Here is a 26,841-nt window from a genome sequence, read left to right as displayed (position 1 = left end):
CATACCATTTAAATTTGAAATAATGTGACACCATAAGTTTATTTAAAAATTACAAAATCACATGTTATAAAATTTATCTTTTTTTTTTTTTAGTACAATAGAAGTGAGAAATTGTAAAAGAAATGCTTCGCAACTGTACTTCCTGTTCGGCCACAAGAAATAATAATAAAAAGCGTCATTGATCGTGAACCACAAGCATCGTTACAAATAAAGACCTCTTGTTAGATTATTTTCATCTGGATAACGCGTGGAACTTCAGAAAGAAATTATCAACGCTAACGCAAGAGTGGAAAGAGACAGGAGTAATATCGTAATGGTAAATTTTGACACGTGTTTTTTATTTGCTTAATATGCGAGGAAAAAATTCCATCAATTACTATTACACGACGATATCTCTCAAACGACAAAGAGAAGTTACGTAAATAGTAAAACATGGATGTATTTTAAACGACATAGTAGAGAAATATAAATATTTTATCAACTAATATTTTCAACAACAAAGGAAGCGTATTGTTTCGAATGTATTTACAAATAAAGAAAACAGAAATTTCTCCAATGATCTTTGTTTGCCGATAAAGAAGAAACAAGCGATGTAACTCTATAATTTATACAATTTCTTCAATCTATTTTAGAAAATCACTCGGTACACACTTCCTTGAATCTCGATCGGTAAACATTCAAACATGCAAACGCACAAAAATAATGGCCTTATATCGAAGAAATATGGTCGATCGTGATAAACGTACAAAGTACGGATAGTCGACGATTCGATACAAACACCAACGGACAAACCGTTTAAGTCAATATTAACATATATGTAATATTATGGTTGAAGAACAATCAAACTCGACAGTGATACACAACTATACGAACCTGTTCTTTTTATCGACAGTACCAAAGTTTGAATACACGACTCGATGTATACCGGTTAATTTAAAAAGTAATTTCTTCTCTGTGATACGATTTATTATAATTGCTAATTTAGTATAGATGATGTAGCACTTTTTAAATCATGCGAAATAAATCAAACGTACAAAAAGATATAAGAAACGAATGAAGAAATTTTAAACATATAACCGCTTCCAACACCTCTTCCTAATATTACTTTTTAATACATTACACCTCGTATTTTTTCTCGGACTTTGTTTCACTCGTTTCTCATAACCACCGAAACGTACATTGTATATATTAAACCATGATTCATCAAAATATTACGTTATACGCACGTTATCGCAATCTCGTGGTTCACTCAAGCGACGAAACTATCCGTTTCGGTGCGTTCAATAATCCGGTAAGCAATATCGATCCAACGTTACGTCGTTGTGATATGAAAGGCAACAAACGGATACGACGAGTAAAAGACGAAGATGAAACGTGGTATGCATGTATGTACGTTTGCTTATGGAACAAGTCGAAGAAAAGATTAGGATACGGTAGAAATGTTCAATTCCCGTGTAAAATAAACTGGTCGCGGATCTCGTGCACGTTCTCGTGTCCAAAATGGCTGGTCGCTAAAATTAGCGTCGGAAGTATACGAAACGATACCAGATAGAACATCGGCGATCGCTACTATACCATGTTTCCACTCACCTTGACGTCGCAGAAAAGTCATATAAAATGGTATCGCCCTGCTGGACGGCCGCCTTCTAGCGTGAAAATTAAACGGGTGTTCGTAGGTGTATCGACACAGATGGATCGCCCTGTCGGGTGTACCCCAGTGTCTCGTTTTACGTCTTTTAACGATGTCGCCTACGAAAGTCGGTCGTTGAAACGGTCAGTCGCGTAGACGTGACACCGTGATAATACTTCTGCGTACTCTCTATCCCTTTTCCTGTTCGATGACAAGTATCCCTGTTGTCAAATGGCTATTTGCTTGGCGATTCTTTGTAAAGAATTGCGTGCTGTGAGTAACTTTATCGCTTGAGACGTGCACACGAAACGTTCCGGCTTCTGAGACGGCTACTATCTGAATACAACTGCAAACGAAACGATCCTCGAAACCAGGGCCGTAAACGTCAGTCGTGAATCCCCGCGACTGATATTTGTGCCACTACCTATTCTTTTTCACCAACGAATCCAGTCAGGAGAGGTAAATAAAACCATATGATCTAGGGAAAACGGAATTGAATTCATAATTGAGGTCGTATAAGCTATGGTTTGAACGATAAATGATACAAATGATAAAAACTAAAAGATGATGTTTTTAAATGAACACGTATATTCTTTGTTGAATAGCGCTTTAAACGTTGTAAATGTTATAAGAAAATTTAAAATAATTAAACCAATATTGCAACTTTTCAATTGTAAAATACGGAGTGTGGCAGATCGCGTGATACTAAACTAAAGTAAATTAAACTAAATGGAAAATATAGAATACAATTGGTTCGTTTTCAAAAAATCCGCATTTAAAAATTCATCGAATACGCGTGTAGCGAACTAATTTTTGATTGAACATTTTCCAACTCAAATTTTTCAGGAAAAAATTGGAAAATCGAATACATTTGTCCACATTGAGCTATACTGAGCAAATACTTCCGTTACAATGTATCAAGCAAATATATTATATTTAACAGGTCAGTTTAAATATTTTCTCCAATAATATAAAGCTGTCCCCGAAGATTATAATTTGCTAACGACTAATCAGCCAATAGTTGGAATACCACGTGACTAGTTGTATTTTGTGTTTACTCTCACTTTGACTTTCAGGTGAGATGATACAAAATTGTTTTGAATATATATCTACATATTGCGAAGAATTCGAATCTAAGCATGCTTTTATATTTGAAAGATTTTGGAAGTCTCGATAAGTCTTTAATCTTGAATCTTTAAAGTTTCGATATGTGTTAAAAGTCTTGATAAGTCTAATAAATCTTAATCCATTCAATATCTTGTATCTACAATCTACAATCTCTTTATTATATCCTACTTTTAATACTTTTAAGATTTGCTACATACACATCTTTTAAGACTTACATGATTTTCAAAATTTATAAGAGTTTTAAATATTAAATTGTATTCAAAGTGATATGAATTTTTGTAGCATTAAATCGCTCAAAATTAAGATTGAAACCATCACTATTTCTACTTTTTGTAATACATATTTGTTTTTTATTTAATCCCCATGTGACCTCGCACATTATCATTATCAAAGATGTAACAAAAATTTCGTGGTTTCATTTCTCATTCGATTCCTTAATTATTTCGATAAGAGATTCGTTGATGTTTGTCACTGAAATATTATCTTAACATACAACGATGTAAAAATTTATTCACTATATGAATACATTTGAAAAAAACTTTTGTTTGCTTATATGAGTATAAAAAATAACCCAATCCGGATTGATTTAAAGAAACAATAACAATGTAGTAGTCTTGTCTAATCATAAATTGGAATGTATGCTTATAACCGATACGATATTAATATAAATTAATTAATATAAAGCCATGTGAATAAACAAGTATATATTTAACAGATATTTTTAGTATTAAATTTTAATTTTTCAGTCACAATTAAAAACTTATCAATAACAAACTTATTGGTGACTTTTCTGATGTTGTAGTTATAATTATAATGCTTAGTTCTTTCACAAGTACATATTTCACAAGATTGTCGTCAAAATCAAATATACGACTTATTGATAATTTATCAAAAAATTTTCTTATCTTACAAGTACAGAAGTAAATATATATATGCTTCAGAATATACTGATGCAATGTTATAAGTTTCGATAATAGTAATTGTGTTGATTACCAACATAACCTCAATGTTGGTGGAAAAAGTAGTTGTGCACGTGATGCGTCTTAGAATTCTTGTTATAGGTATATATGTTCGTTAACAACTACTAGTATTCGTAGTATTGATTAACATAATAAATAAACTGTAGTAAATGTTATAATATAGTTAATATTTAACAACGAAATCTTTGACGCTTAAGAATAGTAAATTTATAAAGTTGTTGGCTGTTGTTAATTTTTGGTTTGTTAAAATCTATTAACAAAAATGACTTCGCCGTTTACTTGCATCACATGCCGAGTAGCATTCAGAGATTTAGATATACAGAGACAACACTACAAATCAGACTGGCACAGATACAATTTAAAAAGAAAAGTAGCTGAACTACCCCCTACATCCGTGGAAGAATTTCAGAAAAGAGTGATTACACAAAGGACCAAAGGTTACGAAGAAAAGGAAGAAGGAACAATAAGTTGTAAAATATGTAAGAAGAATTTCAACACAAGAAATCAATACGAAAATCATTTATTATCAAAAAAACATAAGGAGAAGTGTGCAAAACAAAATGTTCCTTTTGAAACTGAAAGTGAAGATCTTGAAAATAATGCTGGTCCATCGTTTGGTTCTGTAATTAAGAAAAATGTGCAAGGGGAAGTTTCTGTAAAACAACTAAATGAAGATATGGAAGTAGATTCTGATATTGAATCTATAAATTCCGACGAATGGATGGAAGATACTGAAAATCCAATCATAAATAACAATTGTTTATTTTGCAATCATCATAGTAGGTCATTGGTGCGCAATCTAAAACACATGACAATTGCACATTCGTTCTTCGTACCAGATCCTGAATATTGCACAGACATTAAAGGTTTACTTGTGTATCTTGGAGAAAAAATTTTTGCTGGATACATGTGCATTTGGTGTAATGATTCTGGTAAGTTAATTTAAATTTGTATTTTTATAATTATAAAGAAATTGGCAAACTAATTGTATTTGTTCATAATAAATTAACAGGAAGATGTTTTCAAAGCGTTGAGGCTGCTAGGGCACATATGATAGATAAAGGTCATTGCAAAATGTTGCACGAAGGAGATGCATTAGCAGAATATGCAGAATTTTATGATTATTCATCCAGCTATCCTGATGCAGAAATTGGTGATCCAAACGCAGCGGTTGAAATACCAGAATTAGATGATAGCGATTACCAGCTAGTATTACCATCAGGAAGTATTATTGGTCATAGATCTCTGTTCATATACTATAAACAAAACTTAAATCCAAATAGGGCAGTTGCAGTATCAAAGAGTGCAAAACTGCATAAAATTCTGTCACAATATAGAGCTTTAGGATGGTCAGAAACACAAAAAGAGGCAGTTGTAAAGAAAGCGAGAGATATCAAATATATGGAAAGAGTACAAGCAAAATATTCTACACAATTGCAATTTAAGGCAAATAAGCTGCAAAAACATTTTAGACCTCAAGTGAACTTTTAAGCTTTTCTGTTACATGTATAAATGTTCCTGTAAGACTGTATTCATTTTTAAACTATGTAAGTTTTATGGAAAATTTAATTGTTAAGCATGCTGCACTGCATACTTATACATTCATTATTAATATAAAATTGCCTATATAGTTGAAAAATTCGTATTTAATATAGCTTAAAGTTATTTGGAAGAATTATTAGACATTAGTCATTATGAAGTGTAATGTTTATTTGGCGGATACTTTTACAAAATAATTTACAATATATTTTCGTAACATGTAACACCAATAAAAATAATACTTCTCGTGACTTTATTCTATATTCATGTGGACCCATCCAGTTATTCCTGTAATCATTAGCTAAATTACCGTTTTCGATAAATTTTTAGACACGGATCAAGAAATATTCCATGTTCTGTTAGTTTCTCATGATAGCTGCAAAAAAATGACTGCACAATCGAAGACTTCAAACATTTCGATACTATGTACGTATAATATACTTTCAATTTACCATCAGTGAACTGTAGAATTGTAAAAGAGAGTTAACAATTGTTAAGCTATCACATTCTTGACATAGGGTTTCTATTATGATACTATCGTTGATATACATTCGCATTTCTTTGCGGTTTACACGGATACACGAATTTCTTTTCATATATCTTTTACTATGCAAAGCAGAGCGATTCGTTTTATTCTGAATTAGCAGAATGCAGAACAGTGGTCCAAAGAAGGAAATGTTAAATGGATCTTTTCATTCTTGTATTTGTCAACTCAAATATTATCGTAATATTATTACTTAATATTATCTTCTTTTTCCGTCTTAATAATGGCACACCATTCAGAACACCGACAAAGGGCAGTAACCGATGCCTCAAATTATTAATACTTTTTAAGAAAGGCATACGGTTCGCCCTGTTTATAGATATATTTCATAAATGCATCTTTAAGACAAACATACATTAGAGACCTGTTATTGTCACACAACGATACACATAGTTTACACTACTGCTCTTTCATAAAATCTTTTTCTGATTATTAAAGATTTCTCAAGATTAACGTTAACTCTCATTTTGTTTTCTATTAGACTTTCAATTTTTAATCCAACACCTTCACCAACAACTTTAAAGCTTGATGGGGAGGGGCCGGTCTGATTGATTCATCGAGATCCCTGTACAGAATCGTCGCCTCTACTTCAAGACCATGCTTGTAGCATACCTTCTGCGAATACATTCCCGTTGCATCAACTTTAAACACCTGTAAACATACAACAATTTCAACACTATATTTGTGGGATATATTTGAGTGCACACAGACATTTACATACACTTCGTACGAAGTACACTGCGTGCAAAAATACCTCTCGAGAAAGTAACGAGTGCATTGCAATTTTACATCTTGGTAAACGAAAATCATCCCATGCATATTAATCGAAGAACATGCTGAAACAAAAGTAAAATGTGAACTTCTTACCGAAACGACCACGCCTCCACGCACGATCGTGTTGCACATATATATATATACACGAATAAATACATTGAATCTATTTTTTAACAAATTTGTAACTTTGCGTAAATTTCTTCATGTTATTTTACGATATTAGATTTAATAAATAATTTGTTTGTCATTAACATAAAAAAGCATTACTCAGTACATAAATGTTAGCAAATTATAATTCAAATATGATGGATTGCCATAAAATTAGTACAAGCTTCCGGCAGGGAATGGTAAAGGTCACGGAGTATACAATAGTACGGCTCTAAAGAAATTTTTCACCGAACTTAAACTGCATGCTTCAACAACATTTATCATACAGAGTTATCATTTTGTGAAGAAAGTTACTATAATTACGATGATAAGGATGAAATACGATTTAGGATTATACCTTGAAACCAGCGGTTTTAGCGATTTCTATACTGTCTGCCATCAGAATGCTCGCCAGACCTTTCCCACGGAAGTTCTCATCGATACTGAGGATTCGACACTCGAATAACTCGTCGACATTGTACTTGTAAAAAAGATCTACTTTCTTGTTAACTTTGTACAGGAGTCCGAATATTATTTTGAATTTTTCATCTTTCAATTCTGCAAGGCGACGTTCAGCTTCTTCGCGCTCTCCCTTCTTCAGGATACCATTCAATGCCATACCAGCTATCTGATAGGACAGTACTTATGATCGGCAATGAACTTAACGTTCAAGGTCCATACATATCGTAAGAAAACCTTCCCTCGTCAATGAAATACTTATAACGCACAAAATAAATTCACAAGTTGAGCAACAGTACATAATCATAATTTTTTTATTGTAAAAAAAAAAAGAAGGGTACAATATTCGCTTTTTTAAATTCAGCTTACCATTCCATTTTGATCCACCAGCATCCTCGAGTATCCCTGCTTTAAAGTGAGTAGACAATGTCTTTCCAGCTCGAATTGGCTCTCCCCTTTTTCGCATAGTCCTACCGCGTGATTCAACGGTTCGTCGGAGAAGAAATTCCATTTCAGATGGTTAATTGCATCGTCGAAACGACTTTCTGGAACACCCACGACCTTTAAATCATCGGACGACATCTTTGGGGTGGTCACGGCACGAATTTTCCGCGCACTGAAAGGATTTTCTACGCGCGCACTACCCTTAGTAGGGAGAGCTGACTCATATGGGAAAAGCTCCATATATTGATTGACCCAGTTCAAGAAATTTACTGGCTATAATGATTATGCATCCTTCTTAATTATTTCTAATGTGAAATTCGCGCTGATCATGTTCCAATAGTACCCACACTCTTTGATAAAGAATAAGAAAATAAACATATTGGATTTATGTTCTTGGGTATCACTGGAATACATTGTTAGAAAGAAACATGTGTTTATTGTTTAATGAAAACCAGTGATGTTTTTATAAATTATATGAAATTAACAGACAAGTATTTCTGATTATCATAGAGGGGATTGAGTATTGGTGAACAAAAAGAATACAAACATAGAAATGAATATATATATATGTATATATGTATATGAATATCTTTATTCTTCATAAATTTTTACTAGATAATTGATTCTATAATCTTCCGTAATGTTGCTGTTGCCGCAAATTGATCGCGTAAAATTATATCTTTATCAATATAACAATATGAGTACATTGTATGCACCAAATACAGTTTCAACAAATATCGAGTCAATAATATACAACTGATAAAAAATATTAATAACATTTTTCATTTATTATATCATATTATAATATGATATATTGTAATTAAAAAATGCTAGTAATACCATAAACACATTATCATCTGCTTGTACAGATGTTTCATATTTTTATAATACAATCTTCTGTATAATATAGCTATCTACTGTGAAATTAATATTGTCCAAGAATATTTGTGAAAGGACTAAATCTATTCTCATGCCTTGTTGGATTCATTCTTTAACACATTCATTCAGAATTAAAACATATTTTTTTAATACTTCAGAGTGTGAAAACATGTTGTGTACAGTGTTTAAAATAAAATATCATCATCTCCTTCATCTAGGATATTTGCAGTTTCTACATATTCTCTGCCAGAAGCTATCATCTCTGCCCTAGCTGCTTCAGCCTGCGAAACAGTTTAAGCATTTTAAAAGATACTTGATCAAAAAAAAGGTGAAGAATGGAATTATTTTTAGAATATAAATCTCACCTTTGCTTTTATTTGTTTCTTCTTATCCTGAATCTTTTTTAATCGATAGAACTCTTCTCTTTCCAATTCATCCAGCTCCGAAATTATATAAGCAAGAGTTTTTTCAATTCTTGGGATGATAACATGTTCAATGGCATTTACACGGCGGTTTGTGATTTTAATAACTTCATCCAAGGTTACAAAACTTGTTTGTAAAGATGCTAATTCCACTAATAACTTCACTGCTCTTTGATAATTCTTTTTTAATTTTGCCAATTGCTGGCCACCTCTTGCCAAACCTGCTAACTCATAGGTATCTGTACCATCTTGATAGGATTCAAACACTGGAAGATTAACACCGGCAACATTATCTTTCTTAGATCTAATTTTAATTTGTGCTTTTGTCACATTCTGAAGAACTACTTGATTGAAATCTCCAGTTGCAAACTTGGCTTCAGCCAATGAAAAAGCTGCCTCTTTCATTACTTCTCCCATAAGAGTTTTTGTCTAGATATAGAGAAGAATAAAATTGTTATAAAAAATGAACAATTATTCATATATATAAGTGTCTTTTTGTACCTCAATAATTTTACCCAGAATTAATCTAAAACGCATTTGCAATGCATCTGCTTTCTTTTTTAACAAACCGTGACCCTTCTGTGCTCCATGTAAACGGGATTTCATTAACATTTGCGCTCTGGAAAAGAAAAGATAAAAAAATATAAATTCTGTGTTATTATATTCACAGACATTATTATCAATATAATGAAAGAAGTAAACAATATGTACACTTGCTGTCCTTGTATAACAGTTAAAGACTACAATCTCGATTTATAAAAAAAATACTTACATGTTAATAATACGAATATATGAGAAATATAATTTAAACGTTTTAAATAAATAGGAATAGGGTTACACCCATCTTATGATGGATGATAACAGACTCAGAAAATTTGGTAATAAAAGAGAAAAGATATTAAATAAGTGAAAAATAAGATCCACTGAAAGAATAAAATAGAGTAGTATAATTTGAAAGGAAAATACTTACCCCCGAGAAGGGAAAATCGCAAGTTTATCCTTTCCAGACATAGTTGAGAGAACTATCAAGCAGACAAGAATGAAACTGATCAGCTGACTCGTAGGACCGGAAGTTTGAAGCTGTATATATAGTTGCGCAAAAATTAGCGCGTAATTTTAAAATTAGTAAGAGGATGAAGAAAAAGGAATGTAATCAGATTGTTTGATACAATGGGTATATGAAACAATTGAAAAGCAAAATGTCGCAACATTAACATTAGTACATAAGTTTGGAAGTATGTTTAATCAAAATTTATAATATCTCAAACTTAATTTAAACAAAGAATGAAATAAGGGGAATAGGAAACAAAAATCTTCAATGGAACATAAGTACCATACCTCTTACTCATTTGAAGAAATGAAAGATTGTTTCATGCAACGGTTAATAAAAGAAAATCGTTGTTTCCGTATTAGCGACAGTAAGTCAAATAACACGTTTAGAATAGACGTTTGCGCTGTCAATCCGCATAACACACGTAGAAGCTGCTGGCAACCTGGAACAATAAGGAAAGCCTCCGAAGATATTCTTATGAGAATGAACATTAATCGTCTTTGGATATAGGTTTGTATATATTCAACATAAAAACGAAAAATGAACGCTAAGTGGGAAATCCCTGTTCCAGGTCTACTTATTTTGGTAAATTACATTATTAATTTTATGAAAAAGAGAATGATTCATAAATCAGATATTTCTAAAGATTTTATACTAAATAAAGCAGTTCATGATGCTACGAATATTTTACTAAGACCATATAGGCCAATGGAATCAACCTCAAATACCTATGAAAGTAGATATGAAGCAATAAATCACATCAAAGACAAATGGATATCACATTCACAAGATTTTTTATTAAGAATGGCAACAATTGCCTGGGACTTTTTGAATATTTTGAATATGTTCCAAAGTAATCTAGTAAATCGAAACATACAAGAAGACAATCCAAATAATGATGTTTAAATATTAGAATCAATGTATTTTTATGGTGCAGCTTCTAGTACTGATGTGAATTGACAGCAATATAATGGGGAAGATATAAGTATTAACTGCAATGTAATTAATATAAGTATTTTTAATAAAAATATACAAGTCAATTTTGTACAATATTTTACAACAGGGACAATTGTCCAGGTTTCAACACTTGTCTTACATTCATATTTATTCTAGCTTCAGAAATGTAAGTTTTTGCTTTGATCCAATCACTCTCATTCCATATACAATGCTGATTATTATCATTTATTTCTACGTCATCCCATGGTGCATCAATGGTTGGTAAAATTTTTGGTACGCCATGGTACCTTAGACGGGACTTTCCAGACATCACTATTATATCTCCACTCCGTAAAAACATTGCATTAGCTGCATCCTCTTGTGTAAGTCCTCCAATTAAAAATATTGCAGTTTGACCAAAACTTATAGAGAATAAGGGTGCTTCCACATTAACTTCAGAATGATCTGTATGACCCGCTAAAGTCGAATTCATTCTATAATAGTTAATAATTGCTGCTTCAGCTTTAAAATCCTTAAAACCTAATGTTTGTGCTAAAAATGAGGTCAACAAAGACATCTCAGTAGGCATTTTTGTCCTGGATGTTTCAGAATATAATTTTGTATCCCAGTTATGGTGGTACCCAAATGTTGCCCATCTTAATTTTGGTAATAATTCTTTACCTTTGTCAGAATTTCTGTAATTAATATGGCAAACATATTATTATTATGATATATGGTATACTGCAGATATATTTTTTTTATATCATCATATTGTATCTTACCCAAAACATATATCCCACCAATTTTCGTCTTTGTTTAAAACATTATGAGCATCTAAGTTTAATTTATGTGGCTCTCTAGAGTACTCTTTCAAGCATTTTATAATCCAATATCGTTGTCCGTATGTCGTAAATGGATTTTTTATAAAAATAAGTCCTGGAATACTTCGAAGTTCAAAGATTTCCCAGTCCTTTACTGGTCTTAATCCCAATTCATATTCGCATTGTTCATCAAGTAACCTCTTCTTAAAATCAGTAACCTAAAAAGTATTAAGAATTTATGTACGTAAAGAATAAGGTTCTCATAATTTGTTACATACTTTGTTATAATCGGGATTATTCAAATCGATTACATCTTTTAAGTCTGGACAAGGTTTTCGACTTTTATAATATTTAAAACTATCTTTGAACATTACTTCGAATTTCGAATCATCGGCGCTGCCATGTTTGCTGGTCCGCACGTGTGCCGATAGATGGGACTGCTTTATTCGTCAATTGGATCTGTGCAATTTGAAAGTAGACTTTAACGCAAATTCCTAAGCGAGATAGTACTAAATGCTTAGGATGTTTGAATAAGAATGTCATTTTGACCCGGTTCGCGATGGTGACAATCGAAGGTATCGGTTCTCCTATTCTAAATCACCGGATTGCAACTTTCTCTCGATGTTCACGAAAACAATGATGTTTTTACTACGACCAGCCCCAACGCATCTTGTCTAACCCACAAGTAAGCAATCGAAGATGAATCTATGATGTGACATGTGACTAATTGTAAGTACCGTGCAGAAACGATCGATGAGTGGACATGTGGACAGCGCATTCTGCATCACGATTATTCGACTCGTTTAGCATAATACCATCATCGTCGTATGGGCATTAATAGCCAGATACATATCGAAAATGTCTGAGCTTCGAGCAATCTTTTTTCTTACCGTGCCCAACCCCGTCCCCTATCTGTGTACGCACACGTTAATGGACTGTGACTAATTTTAGAGCGTAATTTTCGCATAATAACACTGCCGGGAAATCTATGATTTCATAGAAGCGAAGAGAGGCACGACAGCCGACTTCAAGGCTTTTCGAAAGCTTCGTGCAAATTAATAGTGCGCACCACGTTAATAATCGTCCATTACCATCGCTCCTATTCTCCATAAATTCCACCCACTCACCTAGCCCGGCCGCGAATAATTGTTCACCTGTATCTCAAAGAATACGAGCGAACCTTGTTCCAGTTATTAAACTGGATCTTGGGTTCAACCACTTCACTGATCCTGCTGGATTACATGTCTATTTACCACGTTGACAACCCATAAGTGTCACCGGTGAGACCGGGAATATCAGAATTAATTAATATTAGATATTTTAGAATGGTTAAAATAACCGATTTGTTCTTTTTTTTTTTTTTGTAGAAATTTTATATTTACAATGGTATATTTTGGGAATTTTCTGTGATAATTTGTAAAATAAATGGGCAAAGGCTTGTATCATATTTCATTTTGTATTCTTTGGTATAAGGGACAGTTCTAATGTTAAAGTATATAAATTACAGAAAGTATCACATTCGAAAATTGCGTCACTTTTTATTATTATGGTAACAATATAGATTGTTATACATAAATGAAGCATAAAGCGCTTAAACAATATTATTCTTTTACGAACACGTATATTATAAAAATTCACCCGGCAGTCAACGCGTTATCAATCATTATCACACTATAATTATTTTATTTATAATATTGTCAATTATAGTTAGATTCAGAAATTGTAAGAGAGCATCTACCAAAGATTTGTATCATAGTAATAGATGAACAATGTTGAAGGTATAAATGAAAATGAACGGAAAGAATCGACATAGGTAGAGCAGTAACACGCGAATACGAATATACCGGTGCATTAAGGGCGCGCGTATTCTCTGACAGTTTCATGTCAACAAATGTCGTGCCCGCGAGTCGCGCCCAGCCGTAAGCCAGGTCTGCACCAAGCAATCGCGGCGTATTCGCGAGATCGGCCAATCACGCACGTCTGTCACGTCACCAACGACCAATCGAAAACGCTCCTCATGACGACAGTCGCTAAATATAGCTCGTATATATCTAGGCCGGTCGCAACCGCGAATTATCCATAGTCGTGCGTCGGCAGCCGACGGAGAAGGACGGTGTGGGGCGTATCGGGACGCTGCATAGTCGTTCGCAACTGTAAAGGTAGGACCCGTACACGCACCTAAAACAAACCGTCTTCTCTGCACGTGATAAAGCTCTTTGTAGGTCGACTCGGCTATTCTTGTAATATAATTTGAGGGCTGCAATAAGGTGTATCGAGGCTGCGGTAGTAATTTCATTAGACCTCTTTTAAATTGTCAAGTATGTTCGAACCGGAGATACAGTTTACGTTACAACGTTAGTGACATTTATTTGTCGATTTATCCGTACTAATGCGTATTTTAAAGATATCTTTTCTGATAGCCCGAGTGTTTGCGAAAAACCAAACATATTTAAAAGATCATCGGTTGATTTCTTTATCATCGGAATTGAGAAGGAATGTTGCCATGAAACAGATGTCAAAATTATCAGTTATGTTCCAGTAATATCTTTCGAGAAATACAACAAAATCGAGTTCGCGAGTAGCCAAGGTCGTGCGACTACCAAGTGGAGCTTTATTACGAACATGTTGCATTATTACGACAAGAGTCGAGAGAAGAATATGTTAAACGCGGTGAAACCGCATTTACGTTCTGTAAGAATATTTCTCTCAACTCTTGTACATTTTTTTTCACATAGATACGTATCATAAAGAACACATAAAATCGTGAGAAAGGTCGTTGTAGTAACTTCCTTATTTTTCTTTCTTTTTCGAATTCAATTCGAACAATTGAAATATCGCGGTAACGTTCGTGCATCGTGTTTCCACGAATATGAAGTTAGCTGTGAAGTCGATTATCGTTTACAGCGTCCACGCGATACGGATCGAAAGAGGTGCAGTAAAAATTGTTCGCAACGAAAGTTTAGTATGGTCGTGGTAGTAAAACGAAAAGTATGTCGTTTCTACGATTTGTCACGATACAATGGATCCGTTTCGAGAATTTTTCGACAGGCATGGGCTCATGACACCTGAGGATGCACTCGTAATAATGCATGATTAGTGTCACGGAGAACATCTGGTGTAGTGGGGAATCTTAAATATAGCAAAACAGAACATTGGCAACATTGTCACGAATCTAGTAAAGACTATATAGCATCCTCACACGGTACCAATGCTCCTGATTGCACAATACCTTGCGTCGAACTAAACATTCAAACTATATACGCTTCGTTTTTTATTCTCTTTATTTCTTTTTTATCCTTTTTTTCAATACGTTTATAATGGGACGTGCAACGTCGGTAAGAAAGAATCTTTGAGATTTCGCGATCGTTCGAGTATCTTTCGCACGTACGCGAATGAAAGTATAATGTTTATATTGGCATGTAAAGTGAAGTTAAGTAGGATCACAAATAACCGTAATCATAAAACCTCATATTACGACGGCTTAAATGGGGAGTGCGTTTATTATGAACGACTTAGTGTTTACTGGAAATGTATGCTCATAAGGGAACATATTTCTCCGTGGAAAAACAAACTTCATGAATACCTTAATAGTTCTGTAGTCGAACTATTCTTTTTTTTTTTTCCTTCTTTTATTCTACGAGTATTTTACAAAAAAATATTTTGTTTTTTAACGCGTTTTTATTAATTTTGGATTTTAAATTAAACGTTGAAAATGAATTTACGAGAAGATCTATCGATTCTAGAATTTATGCCTTCGTAAATACCAATCATTTTTCCCCCACCCTAATTGTTTACTTCTGCATTCGTATATTAAAAAATAATTATGAAACTTTTTTTACGATTCATACGTAAATAGTTTATCATTACCAAGGAAAATTATTCATTATAAACAATTATTTCATAGCGTTATTATATTTTATAAAAATATTAACAAACATAAAAAAGAAGCATGAGCCACATTTCCCAGCTAATATAGATGCACAAACTATTGCACAAACAATTTGTTACATAATATTCAAATAGCAAACAAAGTATATACGTTGGGATAAATATCTATCTATATTAATATTATAAAATATATTTGATTGAAATACAATCTCGTCGACGATGGCAATTGTGTAAATTTAAATTTAACTAAACCACAGAAAAGGAAAAGATTAAACCGCAGAAAGGAATAGTGAATGAAAAAAGATATTTTGAATCGTATTTACAACCGATTCGAATCGTATCAAATGTAGAGATTCGCGTTCGCCAAGTCACGAATCTTAAATGTTTACTTTCGTTTGTAAACTTCCTTCGCGGCTGATAATCATTATACAATAATAATCTTATCTTTGCGTTCTCTATGCAAACGAGCCAATCTTCTCAAGGTGCAATCTGCTGGGCGTGTGATAATTAGCCGCAAGGTTGGACAGCGCAATAGTCGCATAACTTTTTGCACGTTGTTATATATTTCTTCTATTTTATTTTTACCTTCTAATATTTAATGAATATTTTCACACGAGTCGACACATTAGCAACTTGTAACGAGAGTTTGTATTTTTCTGCGTTACGACCTACGTTGAAAACCGGAAATGCTATTTTTTTTATCGGTTTTCGAATATTATACTTCTTGTACTTCCGAAAATGATCAACCTTCCCTTCAATTTGGTCTTTCTTGAAGCAGTAATTAAATATTATGTAAAAGTATTCGATAAATACTAGTTAGCTATCTCTGACACGATAAATTTGAACAAGGTTTTAGCTGTCGCCAATATGTCAGGATCTTAGAAAAAATTCAAATTTTCTATTTTAATAAAAATTCAGACACCTACGTTATCTTGGGAATCATTGACTTTAGGAATCATCGAATATTAAATTAAAAGAGAAGATAAAAGATCCTGTTTTCTGGCCAACATTCGAAATCGAACGCCTACGTTGTTTTCGTAATTCTGAATACGAGATAGTGGGCTCGTTCAAAAGATAAACAAAAAATATTCGTTAGATTAGCTAAAAAATAAACATAGAAGCTATACTTTTACGATATGCCCGTACCTATAACATATGTTGGATCGGTGGAAAATACTTTCGGTTTTCGATCGTGTTATTGGGTTGGCAACTAAGCGATTGCGGATTTTGTCAATACCACCTAATGACAAAATCCGCGATCACTGAGTTGCCAACCCAATAGAAAGACTAGTTTCAAACAGTTGGTACGACAAAATCCTATTACAAGGATGACTAAAATTCCAAAGAATTTTAAAGTCAATATAAATCGAGCAGTTTTAATAGTTAGATATGAAACACGACGAAATTACAGTAATATTAGTAGAGTACATATAGCTAAAAAAGAGAAATTTCCCAAGAGATATAGCCGTATAGTACATTATCGCGATATTTTTGAGTAATTATCTCTGGTCGGTCGACAAAGATTCTTCGTTTCTTCGCGACCGTGACCTTACTGACATTTAATTCTTAGATCGTCGCCGACATCGAAACTCACCCATACAGGATCTACACGTGTGTCAGATAGCGTGCGCATTTCCATAACGCCGAAGGCCGTCAAATATTGCAACTAGACGAATACCTTTAGCTCTTCTGTTGTAGTTCGTCTGTTTATCTCGCTTTCATCGAGCATTTCTTTTTCCCCCTAATCCTGTCGGGTTTAAATATAATTTCTCTTGCACGCGCACTCGCCATTTACATCGATTTTCTCATATCTTTGATCATCGTCTGGTATTATTTTCGTTGTGGAAATTGTTCATCGAAATTCCTCTAGTCTGACTTATAGCTTCTCTTTAGAATTCTCGACTGTGCTTCTCATCTAACAATCGCGGAAAGAAAGTTCAAATTTCATGACGTCGATCTCGTTATCGCCAAATGTTTTCTCTTTAATTAGAAGATGTATATATTCCCGACGTTTTGAAAGCATATGTTGTAAACAGAACGTCCACTTACAGTTTGATCGTAGAATTTCCAACTATCGGTTCCCATTGGGAAATCGCGAAACAAAATTTAATCAAATTCGACGACATTGATCGCCGAGTTTCGAATCTTTTCTCTTCGTCGAAAAATATATATTTCTTTGTATCTTGTCGACCAACTGGGTCGTTTACGATCGAACTGAATTCCTTTGCTCTTTCGAGTTGTCCAAATATTTCGACGAAATTCCGACCAACTTTTCTCTGTTTTATTATCTTCGGACAAATGTTTGAAACTTTCGTCAATAAAAATCAAAATCTCGAGCTACAAATTCAGGGGTGAAATTTGAAAGTAAAAGACGGACAAAGTAGGCTGAGTTTTTCTTTGTTCGAAGATCACTCTGGAAGTTCGTGTACATAGGATAGAGCGCGTCTTAATTGAATTTGCCGCGGTCAAGGGAAAACGTGTACTCGAATAAAAAGCTCTCGCGCGCGCTTGATTTATCGTCGAGGGATGCGCGCGCGCGTTCACGCCTAGAGGCCGCGAGTCACCTTCTTACACACAGCTGATTACAAAGTCGAGAGATGATATAACTGGATTTGCAAGTTGTCACGGTGAAAGAACGAGAGAGGTTGGATGAGGGAAAAAAGGGGACCAGCGGAGGAGGCAGGCCATTATTGTTCAAGGGCGTCAATGTACCGATTGAATTTAAAATGCTAATGCGCATCGCAGAGAAATGGCAAGAGGAAGAATTTGCACGCGAAGAAAATAGCGCGCGAGCATTCGAGTCGCGAATTATTTTTCCATCTATCGAGATCGGTTAGCTGGCGCAATACGATTTTATTAAAACTCGCAGGCAAACCAAATCGACCAACTTTACCGCGATAAGTCGTTTAGCTTAATCGTCGATGTTTAAGAGTTAAGTAATTATCATATATTCAAGGTCTTGTATAATAATTTATCAACTAATCGTCAATCAACGGTCTAGTCAATTAATCAACTAATCGACTAATGAATAAACAAGTATATAACGAATTGTCGTTTATACATTTCCATCGCGTATCTAGTCATTTTTTACAATTTTATAGATCGCCGATCTCCTTTACAATTTTTACAATTTAACAAATTTCATTCGTCGTCTAATTACGAAATTGTTAGGATTATCGGAAATTGTTGAAATTTCCATGAAAATGATTGCAGTACCAAACCATGTCGATCTTTCCTTAAAATGTTTGACATAAGAAAAGCTGTAGCACCGCCGTTTCAACGTCGACCAATCGACGAGTATATTCGTTCGTACACAGAGACAGGCGCGGAACACTCCAGATCGCTGCGCGTTCCTTCTCGGATGAATGAATACATTGTTCGATTTGTTCGATTCGTGGGTGGGTTGGTTATCGATCCCTTTTACTCTTATCGCTGGCGGATACAATATTTCGCGCGATAAAAAGATTACACATTCTTGTCGACCGTACAAAATTATCTACATGCTTCGAATCGCGCGCTTTCTTCAATAACATACGTATATTTACATACGATTTTTCCCTATATCTTTCCTCCGATATATATTTTTGCTATTTTGTAAAACCTTCTTTTATCCGCTACAGCATTTTACGATCTTCTTTTAAACGCTTACTTTACTCGCTATATCTTTACGCGATATCTTCAAACTGTCTTTTTGCCAATGTACATTTTTTACGATTTCTTTAAACATATTTTTATTGACATTTTTTAAGGTGTTGTTACTGGCTGTGGAAAAACTGGACATCGCTTAAATGAATTCGCATAGATTGAACCTGTAGAAATGCAAAAATTCCGGTTACCTATTCATCACTCTATAGATGATATCGTTCGCAAGTATTTTTGCCATTTATACGAATATTTGCATATGCGTGCGCGATGTCTAGCCCGATGAATCGACCATGCGATAGATAAGCGATTAACGCAGCGAGCAAAAAGAGAAGAGGTGGGAGTATATTAGTTTAATGTATCTTATCGGGATCCATTGTCGACAATGTATTGTAATTATGATACGTATTATGCATTACATAAGCGTTTCCACGCGAACAAACGATACACAGTTTGGTTTCTTTGCCATTTCATTTTCATTTGCCAGTCATTTTTTCAAGATGATATAGTTTCTTGAATTTGGTTTTTTAACACCATGATGGAAAGTATAGTTGCGCGTGGAAATACCGAGCTGATCAACAGCGCGAGGTAAATTACAGGCAATGGGAGTTTCACCGTGCAAAAATTCGGCGCATTATAATCGCGTTATATCGTAATCGGCGAAAAGATTAAAATACGGCGATCGAATGGCACTGCACTCGATTAAATTCGTAATAGGACGTTAAAAGGGCGAAAGTCGTAAAAACGTGACAATAAAAAGCGTCTTAATAATTACGAACATAAACGTAAGTTAAAGGAATATAAACGTGGAGTAAATTGAATATTTATGTGAATTTAAAGTTATCGTTATGTTAATTGTACTGCAGAATTATTAAAAACGGCCATGAGAATAGCATGTTAATTACGATGGAAGTTCCTATTTTAAGAAGCAGTCGTTTAGGTTACGTGGATGCCATATGTTATAAAACTCAATTACAACCAAGATTATTGGCAGTAATGCTGTACAATAGAAAGGAAAATCGAGGAACTTTGTGGAAAACAGGCTCGCGTAAGACAGAATGACGCATCGAGTAAATTGCGTTGAAAGCTTTAGTTTAAAATTTTTTAATAACACCTACCTTCCAATTAACAACTGTAATATCTCTCTTAAAGAACTTTGCTCTTGTCGTATTCGTAAATGAAATCGGAATTTGGCTAGAAAATTCTATAGTTGAGAAGAGTATTTGCATATCATTCTAGTCGTTATGGTATTCGCTGATTAATTCTACTAATTAATATATTCACTGTCTTTATAAGCGTTCGAATACTTCGATAAATAACTGTATGGTCAACGATATACTTTGCTAATGAAATTGCGAAATTTGCAAAAAGTGAAAGTCAGGCAGATTGACTCGAGGGAGCTTCGTATATTGTGCAACAAGCTAATACGTTCAAAGCGGGAAAAATGAACGATCACGCGAGTCGGCGGCTCTTTTAATGGGACAAATTCTACGAGGAATCGCGTTTCATCGGGGTAAGGGCAACGATGTACGATATTCTGCTCGTAATTCATCGCAAACGAGCGGCAACAAATCTGTGTCACTTTAGAGATCAAAGCGAGAAGTCGAAGTCTTACAACGCGGTCGCTTCTTCTTAAATCGTTTTTGTCGGAACGAGCACCCGGAACAGTTGTAAATAACTGCGTGTAACGCGCGACAACAATTCTAAGCAAAATTACCGGCCCCACATTTCGCACACGAATACACGTATCATAGAAAGCGAGAGAGTAATTTATAATAGCAAAGAAACCACGCTAACCCTAAAATCTTGACGTCTTTATCTCTGTGTTACTGATTGCCGCGTCCACGACATTTACTAATTCCGTTTTGTTCTTTCCTTTCTCAAAAGGACAGGTTTACGACGGCCAGTGTGTTACGTGTCAATTAGATGTTTCTCGAATAACTGCAGAGTATTGCTGCGTTTTATTGTACGTTACGTTTCGGCAGATGAACGTAGAAAGTGATGTAGCAATGGAAGTTCGTAGATACGGTAGACGTGCTGGTTGCTACGTTGTTTCATTTCCGCAGGTGGACCGTGTTTCTCGTAATTAGAAGATCGTGAATACTCGTAGAAATTCGTAAAAGGACTTGATTATTTTCGCAAAATGTTAGGACGACACTTTTCAAGTTAATCTCCAATTTGACAAGAATTCAGATATTAAAAAGATTTGTTGAAGCACGAACATTTTGAAAACCAGTATGTATCGCGATAAAATCACGATGATAAATCGTTTCCGATGGAAGCCTGACTTTACAGAAGTAAATAATCGTCGTTACCGTCGTTTTCGTTCTTCTTCATCGTTCACCACGGTGCCATAAAATATCGTCGACGTATGGAAGTCTGTAGGACTTCTGCCAGCGTCCATTACATAACCATCGATGGCTGAGAAGCCGAAAGAAAGAGGAGGATGGGAACACATCCTTAGGATTTCAAAGGCTGGATCGCGCACGTGCTCAGCGATCCTAAATATTCGAGTTGGCTCTGTCGCCTGAATATTTCGCAGTTCCACGAAATTTCCCTCGGATTTAGGTCTTCAAATGAACCAGCTTGCTCGAAGAAAGACGAAGATACAACGGAGTTGCTGCATTCGTCGAGATACGGGTCTCTCGTCTCTCTCTCCCTATCTCCCTCTCTCCCCCCCCCTCTCTCTCTCTCTCTTCCTTCGTAAATTTACACACCGTTGAAATCCGGTGCAAACGCGCTATTCGCTGTTTACGAGCGTCGAACGAACTGTTTTCTTCGATGCCTCGTCTCGTTTAAGTGGGTAATCGTTTCTGGGTGAAAACGAGAGACTCGTTCCAAGAAATAATCGCGTTCGAGTTCGTTGCATCCTTGTCGGCCCAGCTTCTATCCGCGAGTTCTGTCCGCTTTCAAAGCGGAGATCGAAGATCGAAGCGCGTTTGATGATCCTCGTAGGTCATCGGCAACTATTTTTGGGCTAGGCTGTGGTACAGCTTGTTTTAAGTGTTTCCTGATACTGAACCGAGTAAATCGGGAATTTGTTAGCGAAGTTCAACGAGTATGATAAATATTGGTTTAGTTTGAGAAGACGTTAGTTGTTGGTTGTAGTAGAAGAGATTTGGTTGAGAGGTAGTTGAGAAACGAGCGAGAAAAAATAACGAAGAATAACGGAGTGTTAAAGCGAGTGGTATTATTCAACGTGTAGCGTACTATTATCGTTGAAGAATTATCTCACTGGAATGTTATATCGAAAGGAAGATAACGTAGAGGAATAGAAAAACTAGCCTAAAGTGTACATGTTAAAGAATGGCAAATGGTTGAAGTAAAATATTATTAAAATAATATCTTATATTTTATATAAAATTCATTTTATTTATCTTAGAAAATTGGAATAAAATATTGAACAAGATAGTAATCGATATTTTGTCTATTATTAAACTTATGTAGGTGGTATTCTTTTCAAAAGAGAGATCTGTAAATGCATCTACATTGGAATTCGAAATGTCCATCGAATCTCTCAATGCCAACAAATATCTCTCAATCTGCCATTAAATGTCTACGCATAGAAGAGGCTTGTTAATCTTTAGTCTGTGAACTTTTAACCACTGCTCGGTATCTATTCACTGTAGTCATCGACGGTAACTTTCCTCGCAATTAGCTTTATCTTAAAGTCGATCACCGACTCGTTCACTGCGACCAGAGAGACAAACCGCGACCTGGAATCCCGCGTCCCTTGCGAATACTATTCTAAGAACGATTTTACGAATAATTTCCTCGTTGTTTCGTTAAAAATGGTTAAAAGGCTGCGCGTGAGGTTTTTCATTTTTTCAGAAACATCGCGGTTTCGTACACCTGAGCACTTTCAATATTTCTGATTACGAAATATGCGTTCAACTGTTATGACACAACGGGAAAATCTCGCGACAAATCGTCAAACAAACGCTGCAAGGGAATGCTGCTGTGATTCGTGCACGAATCATCGACGAGAATCGTTGAAAACTTGACATTTTTGCGAATAATTCAACGAATTTCTGAAAGAAAACTAAAAAGATCATTTTCGCGCGAACGTATAGAAGAATTTTCTTCCGCAGAGGAAATTTACGTTGCAATTTTTCAAACGAACATTAAGAAAGAATCTTTGTCTTTTTCATTTACAGGAAAGGATTGTCTCTTTAACGCGTTTGAACGTACGTTGAAAACGTACGTAGTCGTTACGAGAAATTCAAAGAATCGTTTCTCTCCCAAATTTAGAACCATTTTTGCAATTTCGAGTTTGTAGCTTCTTAGAAGTTCTTTGTGAGGAGGTTCGACTCGTTCTTAAGATACAAATTTGCGCCCGTATGTCGAGAACGATTCTCCAAGAAGGGAGAACAGCATGCGGGTTCGAGAGGCATCAATCTCCATTAATTGTTCCTTACCCAACTGTTTCTTCGAAACATCGGACAACGTGTGGCGATCGTTTAGAAAGGGAATCATGGTCTTCGAAAATTCCACCGTTGCTTTCGAAGCAGGAAAATCCACGAATGACACATCTATTTGTTGCTTTAGGTGCACTACGTGCGCACTTTGTCCCGTGCAAATTATGATGTAACATTAGTGTCTTGCAATTCTTGATACAACTTTTTCTAGCGAATACGATCAAGGTTACATTCTCGACACTGAAGTGGCATTCTTTGTATCATCATTTTTCTATAAATTGGAAATTTTCTATGTGAATTGAATTATAGGCGAAAGAATTTATCGAGCGTTTAACGTTTAGTACTTTAACGATATAACGTATTTTAGACAATGCGTTTGTTACGATATTTATCTTTCATCGGGCTAAAGGAATTTTTCGAACGTTTGGAAACGTTTCAAATTCTTGAAAAACTTTTTGATCAAACTACCTCAGTAGCCAAATACGAAACCGCAGTAGTTACTACAATAAATCACATAAGCTCTCTATATTTTTCCAAAAACAATCGAGTGGAGACTAAAGCATTCTAATAATTTCTACCGTCATTTCGTTCCTTTTCATCCGCACAGAATTTTTCAAGTAGTATCAAGGAATTCTATGGAAAAAATTATCCACGAACGTAGAAGATCAGAATCGAATCTCTTGAAATAACTTTTAGAAATGTCACGAAGAAATTCAGATTTAGTTATCACGAATTTCTTTCGTTATTCTATTCTCTCTCTCTCTCTCTCTCTCTCTCTTGCTTGTCCAAAAAAGTGGAAGATTATTTAATAAGAAATAATAATCTGCTAAGAGCCTCGAATTCTATTTGTATTTCCTTAAATCGAATTTCCTATTGAGTAGCATATCGAAGAAGTTATTTCTCAATTTAGCTGGTTTATCTCTATCGAACAAAGTAATAAACCAATCGGTATAATAGTGACAAACGTGCGTGCACGCAGTACAGAAGCACGAAACGTAAATTCGTTTCGGCTCCTCTTTCCTCCTTGCGACGCGATCATAGACAAAGCGCGCGCAAACCGGCAGCGTATGTAAATTATATGGCCAGGCAACGAGCGTGTGGTCGCATTACGGTCGGACAGGAAGCATAAATTTCGTTACGAACGCCAAACATAGTGTGCGAGAAGAGCGTGCGTAGGAAACGCCAGGACCGTTCGGCGTTTTCAGCAATCAACTCGTTCGATTCGTCGAATCGTTTGAAACGTTCGGTTAGATACGTTCGACGATCGCTTTCGTAACTCAATTCGAGTTTCGGTGGTGGTTGGATTAGGTGCTTGAATCACGTTCAAGCTGAAGTACTCTAATTTATGCGTATTTTACTTCTTTGCAGTCGAATTTCTTATATGGACAAATTTTCTTCTTTATTTAATTGGGCTCGTAAGTTATAAGCCTCTGTGGTAAATAGTAGCTTTTCCTATAAGCAATGCAATTTTTTTAACAGCCAAACTCGGGACATACGATGGAAGTTGTTACTGCGAATATCAAAGTTTCGTGTAATAAAAATACTGGATTGGCAACTAAGTGATTGCGGATTTTGTCATTTGGTGGTATTGAAAAAATCCGCAATCACTTAGTTGCCAACTCGATAGAAGACTTACACGTTTATGCATAGACATTCGCGATGTATTATTGTTACTCGTAGTTGGTAAAGTTGAAAAGTTAAGCAAATGATACTAAACATTACGTGAAGAAATATAACAAACGTATATATTCGGCTGTCCCAAAAATTTCTTTCGTTTTATGAAGAAATAATAGATGCACAATATTTTTTGTTTTATTTTCCAATAGAGCAAAATCGACCATACGTAATCCAATAAAATAATATAAAACAGAAAATATTGTGCGTGTATTATTTCCTAATGTATTTATGTGAAATATGCTTCTCTTTTTTTTATTTGGTAGACTATTTACAATCAATTCTCATTGAGAATTATAAGTAAATTATGTAAAATATGCTGTGTGCTTTTGTATATGGTTCTCAATCATCGTGCGCAATTTAGTAATCTCCTGCAGTAAAATATTTTCTATAAAATAGAGTCTTATGTTTCTTTATGCGTTATCGTATTTTTGCCTTCTTAGGTGTCCTCTGTATCTCGTGTTTTGCTCTTTTTCGTTTAATCATATAGAATACTGGACGGACGTGAATCGTATGATTTCACCGGCGATTAATCGTAATAAGAAGGAACGTTTTAATTTACAAGGTTGTTTTCTATACGAAACACGATTCTCGCTCTTATCACGGAAAAGGAAAGCACGCTATCGTGACGGATAAAGTGATTTATACTGCCATGCTCGAAAGATTAAATCGCCCTTTGAACGTTCGACCACAAGGCTGCGAATCGATAAAAATAAAGAAAGTGGAATACGTTTCTCTGAATCCTCGACTATTCGTAGAAACAAAGAGTCTAATTTCTTTCTTTATCTTCCCCTTAATTAAAACAATGTTAAGACAGATTTAATTGCCTGGTCACTTAGCATATTTAGCTACACTTAACGTGCAGACTTCGCTAACTTTTCAACATTTGCATATCTCCGGCATGGATTGACGATAGAAATGAAACTTTATGCGAAACCCTGCTGTTCTTTTCAATGTATACGGAAGCATTTCATACTGTATCACGAATCCCATGTTGTTAGAAACGAAATGGTAACCCATTAAGATAACCTTATTGTTACAACAACATTATAATAACATTAAAGTTACGTAGATGCGATGGTAATGCATCATGAACTAAACAATGCAAATGAAATAATTTATATGTCGTTTAAGCCGATTAAGTATAAAACTGTGAGTGGAAAAAAGAAATGGTACAAAAATTATAAATTAATCTATTTGATTATAGAATTGACAAATTCTATCTCTTTGCAATAAAATTGAATTATACTGTAAAGTTTGATGGAATTTATATTTATATCCTAATCATAATATTGAGAGACGATAACGTTCAAATTATTCAATAACGTAAAGTAATCGAAAAATAATTGCAAGTGGAATGTTACCTTGATGCAACCTGTAATGGAGGTTGAGACTATTTCCTGAGGAAGGTCTGCTCGTGGATCGATAAACAGCTTGTAAAAGTAAAACTATAGTCTAGCTTCGT

General features: G+C 34.7%; 5 protein-coding genes across 11 annotated transcripts in view; 2 read left to right on the top strand and 3 right to left on the bottom strand.

Annotated features, from left to right (window-relative positions):
- The first annotated feature begins 2,738 nt into the window (after window positions 1–2,738).
- Window positions 2,739–6,373, top strand: LOC138183694 (cytoplasmic 60S subunit biogenesis factor ZNF622). 2 transcript variants are annotated; one of them, XR_011174122.1, is made up of 4 exons: window positions 2,739–4,670; window positions 4,751–5,285; window positions 5,608–5,703; window positions 6,303–6,373. XR_011174122.1 is itself a non-coding variant. In XM_069121025.1 (2 exons), exons 1-2 carry the CDS (start codon window positions 4,001–4,003, stop codon window positions 5,227–5,229), a joined length of 1,149 nt encoding a protein of 382 aa, XP_068977126.1. In that variant the 5' UTR covers window positions 2,741–4,000; the 3' UTR covers window positions 5,230–5,528. The 2 variants fall into 2 exon arrangements, 1 of the variants encoding a protein (XP_068977126.1); XM_069121025.1 differs by lacking the exons at window positions 5,608–5,703; window positions 6,303–6,373 and having other exon boundaries at window positions 2,741–4,670; window positions 4,751–5,528.
- Window positions 5,428–8,055, bottom strand: LOC138183702 (arylalkylamine N-acetyltransferase 1). Of its 5 annotated transcripts, none has more exons than XR_011174124.1 (4): window positions 7,571–8,039; window positions 7,101–7,370; window positions 5,730–6,472; window positions 5,428–5,653 (listed from the first exon to the last, which is right to left on the bottom strand). XR_011174124.1 is itself a non-coding variant. In XM_069121035.1 (3 exons), exons 1-3 carry the CDS (start codon window positions 7,883–7,885, stop codon window positions 6,314–6,316), a joined length of 744 nt encoding a protein of 247 aa, XP_068977136.1. In that variant the 5' UTR covers window positions 7,886–8,039; the 3' UTR covers window positions 5,428–6,313. The 5 variants fall into 5 exon arrangements, 2 of the variants coding, with proteins under 2 accessions (XP_068977136.1, XP_068977137.1); XR_011174125.1 differs by lacking the exon at window positions 5,428–5,653 and adding an exon at window positions 6,543–6,657 and having other exon boundaries at window positions 6,335–6,472; window positions 7,571–8,053; XR_011174126.1 differs by lacking the exon at window positions 5,428–5,653 and adding an exon at window positions 6,576–6,657 and having other exon boundaries at window positions 6,351–6,472; window positions 7,571–8,055.
- Window positions 8,056–8,217: 162 nt separating this feature from the next.
- Vha36-1 (V-type proton ATPase subunit Vha36-1) lies at window positions 8,218–10,038 on the bottom strand. The gene is made up of 4 exons (XM_069121037.1): window positions 9,917–10,038; window positions 9,448–9,565; window positions 8,890–9,375; window positions 8,218–8,805 (listed from the first exon to the last, which is right to left on the bottom strand). The coding sequence occupies exons 1-4, from the start codon at window positions 9,955–9,957 to the stop codon at window positions 8,710–8,712; spliced, it is 741 nt and encodes a 246-aa protein (XP_068977138.1). The 5' UTR covers window positions 9,958–10,038; the 3' UTR covers window positions 8,218–8,709.
- Window positions 10,039–10,997: 959 nt separating this feature from the next.
- AlkB (alpha-ketoglutarate-dependent dioxygenase AlkB) overlaps window positions 10,998–26,841 on the bottom strand; it is a 21,764-nt gene continuing 5,920 nt past the window's right edge. The window contains exons 2-4 of the mRNA XM_069121030.1: window positions 12,033–12,213; window positions 11,716–11,972; window positions 10,998–11,628 (exon numbers count right to left, since the gene is read on the bottom strand). Coding sequence (XP_068977131.1) covers window positions 11,052–11,628; window positions 11,716–11,972; window positions 12,033–12,125 — 927 coding nt within the window. The 5' untranslated portion in view covers window positions 12,126–12,213 and the 3' untranslated portion in view covers window positions 10,998–11,051. The remainder of the gene's footprint in view (window positions 11,629–11,715; window positions 11,973–12,032; window positions 12,214–26,841) is intronic.
- Window positions 13,810–26,841, top strand: part of Atf3 (Activating transcription factor 3) — a 26,328-nt gene continuing 13,296 nt past the window's right edge. For both annotated transcript variants that reach the window (XM_069121033.1, XM_069121031.1), the window contains exon 1: window positions 13,810–13,913. The gene's annotated coding sequence lies outside the window, so the exon portion shown is untranslated. The remainder of the gene's footprint in view (window positions 13,914–26,841) is intronic.

Source organism: Bombus flavifrons, chromosome 9, assembly GCF_040668555.2.
Source record: "Bombus flavifrons isolate JBK064 chromosome 9, iyBomFlav1_principal, whole genome shotgun sequence".
NCBI lineage: Eukaryota > Metazoa > Arthropoda > Insecta > Hymenoptera > Apidae > Bombus > Bombus flavifrons.
This window is presented reverse-complemented; position numbering and strand designations above follow the sequence as displayed.

Bases quoted from the DNA above. Each gene is read 5' to 3' on its own strand.
- LOC138183694 (XM_069121025.1), top strand. From the start codon at position 4,001: ATGACTTCGCCGTTTACTTGCATCACATGCCGAGTAGCATTCAGAGAT. The intron at 4,671-4,750 runs GTAAGTTAATTT...ATAAATTAACAG, and splicing joins CATTTGGTGTAATGATTCTG to GAAGATGTTTTCAAAGCGTT.
- LOC138183702 (XM_069121035.1), bottom strand. From the start codon at position 7,885: ATGGAGCTTTTCCCATATGAGTCAGCTCTCCCTACTAAGGGTAGTGCG. The intron at 7,371-7,570 runs GTAAGCTGAATT...CTGTCCTATCAG, and splicing joins TGGTGGATCAAAATGGAATG to ATAGCTGGTATGGCATTGAA. The intron at 6,473-7,100 runs GTATAATCCTAA...GTATGTTTACAG, and splicing joins CTAAAACCGCTGGTTTCAAG to GTGTTTAAAGTTGATGCAAC.
- Vha36-1 (XM_069121037.1), bottom strand. From the start codon at position 9,957: ATGTCTGGAAAGGATAAACTTGCGATTTTCCCTTCTCGGGG. The intron at 9,566-9,916 runs GTAAGTATTTTC...TTTCTTTTCCAG, and splicing joins GCGATTTTCCCTTCTCGGGG to AGCGCAAATGTTAATGAAAT. The intron at 9,376-9,447 runs GTACAAAAAGAC...CTCTATATCTAG, and splicing joins TTCTGGGTAAAATTATTGAG to ACAAAAACTCTTATGGGAGA.